The 11,542-nt window shown below is 43.2% G+C and overlaps 1 protein-coding gene across 2 annotated transcripts in view; it reads right to left on the bottom strand.

The window, feature by feature from the left end:
* The window catches only part of LOC105569203 (zinc finger CCCH domain-containing protein 13-like), a 33,951-nt gene extending 24,047 nt beyond the window's left edge, over window positions 1–9,904 (bottom strand). For both annotated transcript variants that reach the window (XM_012025443.1, XM_012025442.1), the window contains exon 1: window positions 9,630–9,904. In XM_012025443.1, coding sequence (XP_011880833.1) covers window positions 9,630–9,884 — 255 coding nt within the window. In that variant the 5' untranslated portion in view covers window positions 9,885–9,904. The remainder of the gene's footprint in view (window positions 1–9,629) is intronic.
* Between the last annotated feature and the right edge of the window lie 1,638 nt (window positions 9,905–11,542).

Below are 11,542 nucleotides of genomic sequence, written 5' to 3' on the forward strand. Positions count from 1 at the left end.
TTGGGCAGTGGGTCGGCCTAAGACAGCGACTTTTAATAATTAATAACTCGCTGACTTTTGCGAAAATTGCAAAATGGTAGAGGACTTTTCGACTTAGTCTAGTCCACTCTATCCCACAATAAGCGCTGATGCGGCTATTACATAACACCCTGTATAAGTATTAAAGAGGGTCGTTACTACCAAAGACTCTTAATCGACCTGTAGTGCCACGTGCCTCGGGAGGTAACAAGAACAGCAGTTGAGCCGGCATGCGCGAGGTGCGTTTAATCCTCTTAGAGGGCGGGTAAAGACGCAAAGAGCGCCTGATCGCCTGCGGAAGCGGAGAAAGAAGAACGTTACGAACTTCCGCGGTATTAACTCATTACGTAACACGCTTTGCTCGCGAACAAGACAACTCCGGCGGTTAACGATCGAGCTAACGACTCCGACGCACCTTGCGCCCCTGCCTGCTTATCGCGCCACGAAACCACCTCATCTCGCTGTCGAGCAAAGCGCTTCCATCAGGCTAAGCCACGATCGCGCCACCTCCTCGCGTGCTTCACGCGACTCTTGTCCGCGAATACAATACTCGATCCTCCTCGTGAATCTTTCCAATTAAGCGGCAGGAGCCCCCGATCAGGTGCATGAAGCATAAGAGGGTGCACGCCTCGCTCGTGCTCGTCCTCGTGCCCGTGCCCGTGCTCGTGTTCCAGGCTACTTGGCCGAAGGACATGACGCGATTGTGTACGAAGGTAGGTCCTAAGGCCCTAAGAAATATTCCCCTCTTTGCTTTTATCCTCTTCCGCCCTTTCTTCCACTTCGTTCTTTTCTGGCTCATATCGTTCAATGTGTCTTCTCCTTCGTCGCTCACCTTGCGCGTCCTCTCTAATGCAACCCGGCGACACTGGCGTCACGGTATTCCAAGAAGAATAATAATTCTGCAATTTCGGTGGCACGCGGCCTCACCAAAGGCTTTTTCTCGCAGCTAATTCCGCAGGTGTACGAGAAGCGGCATCAGCCGCCGCCACCGTCGTTATCCTCGGCGCAGCGACGACGTTTTACGCGAGGCTTAAAACGGCCTCTCGTCAGTTTTTTGTCGAGGGTAGGGTTGGCTTCGAGTTGCTCAATACAAAATTCACGTGATACGATATGCCACCGGACAGTTTTGGGAAGCTGGTTTGCATTGCAATTGAGAAAGGGTTGAGTCCGGTGAAATAAAAATTACGACGGGACAACATATGCTCGTTACGTCACATTATTTGCTAAATGCTCCTATTGAAACAGCTCATTCGCAATAAGACGACGACAGTAAGCTGCGGATACATATTTGAAAATAAATCATGACGTAATATTGTATCAATTAATTATATACGAAAATACTACAATTTCTATTATATCGCTTATTGTTAGTCCCATCGCTAACCGGCCAGAATAACACACAATGCGTGTGCACACGACGCGCGTATATGAATCTCGGTATAGTAGAAAGGAAAAAGGATGCTCTAAAGTGCTCACGGGCAAAGAATGGAGAGGAATGCAACAGAGTTTAGATGTTACCTCTCCCTTCGTGCTCCCGTGGATTAGGGTTTAAAATAACAAAAGGCTCTCTATGAAATCCCAAGACTCCGCGTTTTTACTCCGCAAATAATGGTTCCCTCCGTGGTCACTTATTTTTCGGTTTTATTACGCTCGTATTTTTTGCACCGGCCATTTTTCTCCGCCATCGAACAACGTAAGCAGAACGCAATACGCCCGTATACTCGGTTTCTATTTTATTACTTTCAGCTCTCCGCATTCCAACTGTATTTAAAACGAAAATAGCAGTTTCTCTGCGCATATAATTTTTAAATAACTACACATCTTAATTACCGCAACGGTAACAGAGGGGAAAACGTTGATTTATTCAGTTGTGCGATAATAATTCGAGAATATTGGGCGACGGATGTCTATTAACTGGCAGCCGAATAATGAGTGTTTCTATCATAAAACTATCCGGAATTGCTAATTTGAAAGTGCATTCTATAAATATGTTGGCGAGTCAGTTCCGCGTTGCGCCTTTACGTTGATCAGTTCTGCTTATTGAAAGCATGTTATCGGCCCAAGTGCTCTGCTGTATCGAGAGCATCAAGGATTAAATTAGAAATATATCTCGGTGGAATTTATACAAGTCGACTTGTAAAGCGATACGCACTTTCTCATCATTTACACACTGGCAATCCCGGAATCTATAAGCGCAAACAAGCCGTCAATTAAATCATGCGTAAAAGCGGGTAGTACGAGCTACTTGGTGGAGAATTCGAGATCTGAAATAAAAAGTCTCTTACGTCTCGCTTTAATTGGTCCCGTTAAATTTCTATTTAACCGGCGTGTGTCCTTAAGTTTAACGATTCATTATGTGTATTCCCGCGCAAGTATTTCGAGGAAGATTGAAATTACTCTCGGTCGAACGTCTCAACCTGTATTGAAAACGTGTACGACGATAAATAATAAACAACTGTGCTAATTCTACAATTTACAGCCAATTTACTTTTTACCTCTCCTCGCGAGCCATTCGCAACGGAAGACGTTCCGCTTTAGCAGGTGCATCACGCACCCGAGGTATCGGATCAGAATGCAACTGCGAATTCCAAATCAGAACTCACGGTCGCAGATGGAAGGGAGACGCGTATGACACGATCGAAGACCGCGCGATATACCGATGCATGAGTCCTGCTTGCTTGGTCCTTATTGGCTATGCGCCAACGAGTACTCCGATACTACGTCGCACCTTAATAGATTGCCTCGTGTCATTTAATGAAATACGAGATACTCGCTGTAAATGTTACTTATCGAAAACTAAACTCACGGCGAGATAAAAACCTGTTTTTGATATATTTTTAATTCGCGTCCTTTTATATTTTCACATACTCAGCCACTGAACATTACAGCGATCTACGGATACTTTATCGCAAGCATTTAAAATTAACATCGCAGACATTTGCGATGACAAATATAATGTAGAAAGCAAGAAAGAAAATTTGTGCCAGCTTCTCGGCAAGTCAACTCTTTTGACTCGCCTCGATCTCTGTCGGTCGCCACAGTCCTTCCGCTCGCAAGACCGTTCTACCGCTTAAAAAAATAAAATACGACGCAAACGCGGTCTAGAACAATAAGTATTTAATTACTGAAGGTATTAAGGTACCATACGTTAAACGATATCCTCGGGGCACGCGGATAGCCAGGGGCCCATGTTGATATCCTTGCAATACACTGACAGCGGCCTATTAACAATAATTTCGACTCGGGCCTAAGAGACACGGTTGGCGGAATCCTTTCTCGGTAGGAGAAAACGAGGAGGGAGGAGAGACGGGGAGAAAGAAGGAAGAAAGGAAGGGAACACACCCGTGCAAACCCGTTTGGCCGTTTAGCAGTCCTCGACTCGCTGAAGTAGAGACTCGGTCCAGGAGGATCGAGACGTGCTCACAGGCAAAAATTCAGCTCTTTTGCTCCTGCCGGTTTGTACACTGACCTATATTCGTTGGAACCGGGTCCGCAGACCTAAAACAGCTACAGAGACCTACTACCCTGAAGAACTCTTCGCGAGGCGATGAGAGACCACCTCTATTCACGACCTTTCATCTGCCTGTCCGTCGATTCTCGTCGACGATGTTTATCGCGAGTTGTTTTTTCACATGCACTATTTCAGAATCCTTAAGTGTATTTCTTTTTTCATAAAAATGGTGACTTAAGTAACAAATAATTGGAAATTATTATGCACTTATCCGTATTAAACTTGCGCAAATAAATGACCGCAAAATTATCAACGATGCGAAATTACATATAATCATCAATGTGATTATCTTCTGGGACAATTACTCGTTTTATAATTGACTTTTTACATTTCTCTTTTATAAAGAATAAGCGTTTCTCACTTTTATTTCGATATAACGTGCCCCAAGAAAGGATACTGTCTAATGTTATGCGTCCACGCGTTATGTTACTTTTGCGCTTACTTATTTTTCCATTATAACAATCATGAAAAACGAGTTGCCGGTGTCACAACTATACCACACACCGCGTATCGTTTGCTTATAAATTCGCAGAAGTAAATGACGGATTGGATTATCGAATTTCCGCCAGAGAAACAAACGTGGGTGGTCCGATTCTTTAAAATCTCCAGCGCGCGGTGCCTACATGTTTCGCGGCAGTGAAGCTATTACAGGAGTAATAACTTGCCTTTTCGCATGCAGATCGAGAGATATTAATTGCGTGCGGTAGCAGTAACAACGCTCTACTTTCAAGTTACACATGCGCGCATTGCGGCAATTAGATGTTAATGCTAACGCAACCTTACGTCAATCGAAATTTTCCACTGCAGATTTCCTCGTCCTCCGCCACCCAATCCAGTTTGCAGTATCTCACCTCAAATTATATAATCCGGCTTAGAATAAATATGCATCTCCAATTAATGAATACAAATGCACACTTAATACGATTAATGCAGTTCGAGCGATTAAAATTATGTGGCTGTGCAGTTTGTATTTCTAAAGTACTTTGCAGAGGCCGGAGCGTGTTTTGTACCAATAATTTTGTTACAGCTTGTAATCATATCTCTCTTTTTATGCTAACTTTACTTTTCATTTTCGCACAACAACGACGAGATCTTTAATGTTAACTGTGCGATATCTTGTAGCGCAAATGTACAAAATATACACTTCGTGAGTAAACTTTTCTTTCTCTATTCTAATATCTATAAAAAGTTACATATCTCACTCGATATATTTAAAAACATTTTAGTTCGTTATGCATATAAGCCCAGAAATGCCTGACATAATACCAGCTATATAATATTTTTGGAAGAAGACAGTATCTCTCAGGTAGAAGAGTCATCGATTCGATTTCCATTCGCTGCAGTGCAGCACATATGACGCGTATATATGTACACATTAGCATTTACATACATACGTACGGGCGATATTTGTAGATGGAGAATTTTGGAAACACGGCACGATTCTACCCAGCGGTATGCTTTTCCGACGACATTGCGAGCCCTCGTTCTCCCTCCTGGGCGATTTTCATTCGAGAACGAAACGTACTTGTCATTTCTGACGCATTGAATGGTGATAATCACACAATTTGGAAAAAAAACCGGCGATCGGCGGCAAGCAATGACGATCAGTTCGTTCATCACGCGCTCTCGCTTGAGTCCACGCGCGATTATCGTATCATACGCAGTAACTACACAGTTGCGAATGTAATGTGGACGAGTATACGATCGGTATTTGCATAATTACAGACAATTACGAAGCGTGTAAGATTTCTGAATGCGCAATCGGTGTGAGTGAACGGTGCAACGATAAATGCGCATGATGAATGCGAACACGCCCGTGCCCGTTACCTAACAATATCGATTAAAAGAACGACTCCTCGAATCCGACGCGGATGGTCGCGAGCAAGAGGCGCTGCTTGCGATTCGATAAGCTGATGCAGCGTAACGTCTTAATAAAATGATCAAGGCGAGTGGACTCCGGCCATCTCCGCGTCAATAAGAGTTTCTGTACGTCCGCGGGACATAATTTATAAATACGTGAGGGATATCTTATGAACATATTGACTTCCCACGGTATTATTTCTGGATAAAAATATCACATCGCTCGGGTCAGACGTTGCAATGCGATACGTAAAAGGCTGACTCGCGCTGAAAAAGAAAAATGTTGTGGAATATGAAAGAGGGCGCCGATTTGTTTAACAATTAAACTGTTGAAATAAATCTGCAGTTTCGCATCAATCCGGTCGCGGCGAACAGTTTAATTTCGTAACTCCACTTTCGCAATTTCGATTTCCTTGAAGATAACGCGCGTTCGGAATAGATTAAAGATCTGTCAACGAAAACACATCATCAGCGAGAGGCCTGAGAGAGATGAAGTGGTCTTGTATTCACGATCTGACTTGGACAAATCGGACAACGCGAAATAAATTCTCGCGATAGTCGAATTATTCGCGGGAACAGGCGTGCAATAGTACGATTATACGAAGATATATATCAGTTTAATTGCGAACATTAAATTCAACGTGATGACTCGTCTCGCGAGCCACGAAGAAATTAGTCAACCTTGCAACGAGGCACCGTTGCTCAAGCAGGAACAGTTTTGGTATTTGTGTATGTGCTCGCAGTGTATACAGGGTGTACTAAAACCACCGGATATCCTTTGAATCGCAGATTCCTTAGAAAATTTCAAGAGGAAAATTCTAATGAAAAAATGTCGAGGCTACGATAGTTTTTAAATAATAAGCGATTTAGTATTTCACAAATGACAGGTCTGAGATTTCGCGCGCTCAGGCGCGGCGACGTGACGAGCGATAAAAGTGTTCCTATGTGTTTCGCGAGCGAGCGAGAACCAAAGTCGCCGTTTAACGGGACAGAAAACATTTGGGAAGACGACGATCCGGTTATTTTGAAAACTCGAGGATAAAGAGAGGCGGGAGGCTAGATTGAATCTAACTGAAAATTCCAAGTTCACTCAGAATCTCGGAGATCGACTAAATCGAAGGATGTCAGTCCGATCAAGATGCTCGTCGTAGTGAACCCCTGCCTTTTATTAATAAGACGTTACACAAAGTTAACAGAAGAAATGGTTAAAGATAACAAGAGGAGCAATTAATTCGAGAATGAATCGTTAAGTCTGTTGTGAAAGTTGTCGCTATGCTAAAAAGGGCGATATTCGTAGGAACACCTTTATCACTCGTCGTGTCGCCGTACCTGAGCGCGCGAAATCTCAGGCCTGTCATTTGTGAAATGTAATCGCTTATTATTTAAAAACTATTACAGCCCCGACATTTTTGTATTGGAATTTTTGTCTTGAAAGTTTCTAAAGAATTTACGATTAAAAGGATATCCGGTGGTTTTAGTACACCCTGTACAGCGGCCTCCCCTAACAGTAAGAAATAAAATCGCCACGTGTAATTATCAGTAGTTATCTATAAGACGTTAGATTTGTCGGTAAATTAAAACAAGGCCGTTCATTAGATTTGGGTGTCAAAAATTGAACAAACAACACTTGAGATTTATACCGCGCTACACTCGAGCAAACTAATACATCGGAATCGTTGTCGTAAGGGACAGAGTGGCCCAGTTTTGCGAGTCGTGCGTCATACTCGCTCGGTGAAAAAGCGTCCTCCGAGAGGGCAGATTCCATTTTCCACCTTGTCATCCCCGCCATCTCACCCTCCGGGGCTATGCAAGGTTTCCCGTCCCTCTCATTAGCGAGTCTGACCCTCGAGATGCGAACAGCAGGGAAGAACGCCGCGATGAATACAGCTACAAATGAGAGGACCCCGCGGATGTGACATCGAAGACGCCTCGCCATGAAAATTGTAAGAGCGCTAAATGAAGAGTACCAGCGCCGATTACCGAGGATGTCAAAGAGAGCCTAAAGAGAGCACTGTCGTCAAAGAGGTCGACCCCTCATCCTCGATATCGCGCCCTCGCCTCGCGTTGCACAGTTTCGTCCTGTAACACGCTTGACCTCCTTTCAAGTTTAAAGGAAACTTCGTACAGAAGCTCTGGCTCTGCGCAAACAAGATTGTTTACGACTAAGTGGCCCACCAACTATCGAACAGAGGAATGGCAGCTATAAAGAATAGCGTGTCCTTCGAGGAAACCTACATTAAACTTATTTAAGTCGTAGTTGGACTTACAATTAGTTAGATCCTTTTATAAATCAGTACATTGGTATAATTTATATTCGATGCAATTAGTAATTCTTTATATAGATAATGATTTTGTCCCGCGCTTTGAAAATAATATTTTTTCATACACAGAAATTTTACGTGACATAAGACTAAATAACAAATAAACTTCGTTAACGTAATTGTATTGGCAAATTTTGTGTTTTTGATGGAAAATATTGTAATCTATAATCAAGTCCTTTTCTGTGTATTATTATAGTATAATGATTCGAGAATATTATCGAAAATAACTTCATCCTAATTGAAATCGTTACAATGTACCTGTGTGCAAGCACAAATTATATGCCTTCTGTTTTAAAAAAATTAAAGCGAAACCAGCTTCCAGAGCGCTACCCGGGAATAGAGCGATTCCAATTTTATTGTCCGGCCACATAAAGCAATCTCGATCGAGACACGGGCATAAAAGTTTGCGATAGTAATATCAACGAGCACGTGTTTCTTCGCGATGAAGCGAGTCATGGCACGATTATATGGAATTCCAGAATTAATACGTACGCGCACGTGGTATCGCGTAGTCCGCAATAAATAGTTAGATCGTAACGACGATATTAATCAATGGTTACGTTAATTTGAATTTATTGCCCGATAAGAAAGCACGGGGTGTACAGAGTAGCAGTGAAATCCCTGTACTGCGAGATATAGAGTTCCAATATAAAATGCGAGTGCCGAGAGCATATCCGGACGAATATTGCATAATAGAATATGCACGCATTATAGGACGGCTATGATTACCCGTTAACGAGAATACCGGAGCATCTCAGTCTAACGATTAACTGCGAAATTTCTCGCTAATTTATTGTCGGCGATTTGTAATAACACTATCGAATAAATCGCTCCGTTCGACTAAATAGCCACTGTTCCAGTATTGCAGTTAATTTTAATTTGGAGTCTTCGGTAAACTCGAAGTACCTTTTTTTAGCTACGTGATATAAAATTCAACGTGTCAACTTGCAAACTCAATTCTATTTGTTAGCGATCATGAGTTTATTATATTTTGCCTGTTACATACATTAGAAGATATTACGGAAGTATGTACAGATTTTGCGAAAGACAATCTCGTATGGACATTCCGATTATGCCGAATTCTTTGTACCACGTCGCTAAATAGACGTTAACGTAACGAGAGAGGGAGATAGCGTGAGTATATTATCGCGCGGAGAAACCAATATGCAGGGCGGAAACCACCGGCAATATAAATTTCGATAGGATTTGCAACTCTTGCTGATGGTCCAAGTTTGCAACTATTCCTCGTTCGTAGTAACGCGAGCGAAAGGGGAGGGTAATGCTATACAAATAGCTGTTGGAGGTTTAAGCGGGCTCGCGGGAGCAAGTTTTTAATAGGTACGGCCGCGCTTTCCTTACACAACGATGTAGTCGCAAGATATAATGCCGCCGAGAAAGAGCGGAAAGACAGCCGTTATCGCGCTGCGCAACGTTCTATTTTGCAGGTGACAAGGCGCGTTTTAAAGTTATAATTACCTTGAACTTACGTTGTTTACTTTCTGCAAACTTTTTCTTCTTTTTAGTGTTTAATATTAGATACAGGATTACTCTTACGCCTTCATTTTGCAAGTACCGTCGTACGAGCACAACCATAGCCTGAACGGTAGCGGCAAGAGAGAGAGCCCATAAAATTTTTTTGTATTCAAAAGTTATAACTCTTTGAAGATATGCGCGAAGGATATTTCAATAGTTGCGTTATTAAAGTACAAAGGTCTTGTACGTATTGGTATCTTTCTTCCGTTGAACAGGAAATTCAACGTAATTTCATTATAGATATAGCAATGTTCTTTCAAAGTTTTGAAACACATATCTGACATACACACGCATATCTACTTTTCTTTGATATACTGTATTCTGATCTACAATACTTTGGCTAAGTAAACAGATCCATTACCCCATGGAAAGAAGTTGCGACTCACCGGGTTGTTGGTAAGATTTGCCGAGGTGGACGCAGCGGTGGGACGATGATCGTATTCTTCCGGATAGTCGTCCCGATAAGTCGTCCTGCCAGTGGCGGGCCTCTCCCGCAGTCCCTCGCCGTCCCTTTCGTCGAGGGTGTCACGATGGAAGTCCCTAAAATCCCTGAGGTCGCGCAAGTCCCGAAAATCACCGAGGTAACCCTCCTGGTAGTCGCGGCTCACGTGGTCTCGTTCGCCTCGAAGCTGCCTCGACATCGCCGTCGGCTCCTCCTCCTCCGAGTCGGGCAGCAGCTGCTCGACTCCACCGCCACCTCCGCCACCTCCAGCACCACCTCCGCGTCGGGCGGGATGACGCCGGAGGTCACACCATCCTACCTCCTCCTCCGCCCTACCGACGATTTCGCCACGGGACAGCCGAGCCGTGCTTGTTGCCCTCACGAACGCTCAGCCTTTGACCTCCTGCCCCCGCGGCCCTCCGGGGGGCTCCACCACATCACAATCAAAGGCTATCCCTCCCGGAGCTCTTACGACCCGACTCTTCCGTGTCCACCGCTTGTCCCTGATTTCTTCCTTGTTCTTGGCCCGCTTGTGATCGCTGATTTGCGTTTGGCAGATTATACGTATTCTCACTTTTCGAGCTGTAAGCACCGCGTCAAGTTCCTCTGGTGTCGCTTGTGTTGTCAGCTGGTTCTCGGGAAGTCGGATGTGCGGTGGAGTTGAGAAAGTTACTATCTGCAAACTAACGAGAAAAACCAGATTAGGTCGCACGTGGCATACGCCGTCGAAAGTATATGTATACACATTTTAATCCTTTACCAAAGGTTTTATTACATTTATAATGTGTCTAACACGAATGCATTAGTATCGATTTTATTTGGAGACCGCTAGATTGAAAACTCCCGATTGTAATCAAGTTGCGGCACTTTTCTCCCACAAGTTATAAAAGATCTTGAAAACTCCAGAAATTTTTTAATAGTTTACCAACGAACAAAGTAATTTTTCAAGCACCAATAACGTATTATTTCAAGTTTAATCCCAGCAAACGCAGAACGTTGCAGCAACATTACAATGCCTTGCCGCAATGTTGTTGCTGTTATCGCTGCTAGAAAAATTACCTTTACCTGTCCAGTATGTAAGTGCAGACGTCGCGACAAATAATTAACTTTTGAAGGCAAATAATAAGTAAAAACTGTAATCTTTTTTACGGACTCGACATACTGTAAATTTATTCCGACGTACCACCATTTCAAACTTTTTGTGAGGCATATGACGGTGGGTGTCGTTTCTTCAGAATCACCCGATTCGTAATATTTTCTTTCTCCGGGTATTTGACTATAACTACAACACATTTTATTATTAGTGTCAATTGCAGCGCGACATTTAATATTTTCCTAAACGAATTACGAAGGGAATGCAAGAGATACGACATAAAAATATTAACTAATAACAATTTTTTAATGTCGTCAGCAATAAGTAACAATGTCAGTGTTTTCTTGACCACATCTGGCAACTTTAATAATACAGAAAATTTATTGCGAACAATACTACCGCAGCCAGGGTTTGAACCGGGACTTCCCTACACTCTAGGCGGGAGTCTCCCCGATTCGACCACTGAGACACAACGCGATAATCGCGCATTCGACAGTTCTGCGTACAACGGCGCGCAGTTGACAAAAGTCGAAATAGACGCGTAGACAACACCTTTGCACTGTTATTGCGCAAAATATTATCATACGCCTCGGTGGTCGAATTGGTGAGACTCCCGTCTAGAGTGTAGGAAAGTCCAGGCTCAAACCCTGGTTGAGGTAATATCTTTCGCAATAAATTTTTTGTATTAATTAAAAATGCCAGATATGGTCAGGAAAACACTGACGTTGATGGAAATGTTAGTTTCTCTCTTTTCTACACAAGTG

The sequence above is a fragment of the Vollenhovia emeryi genome, unplaced genomic scaffold (genome assembly GCF_000949405.1).
Source record: "Vollenhovia emeryi isolate VEMERY1.0 unplaced genomic scaffold, V.emery_V1.0 DF939125.1, whole genome shotgun sequence".
Lineage (NCBI taxonomy): Eukaryota > Metazoa > Arthropoda > Insecta > Hymenoptera > Formicidae > Vollenhovia > Vollenhovia emeryi.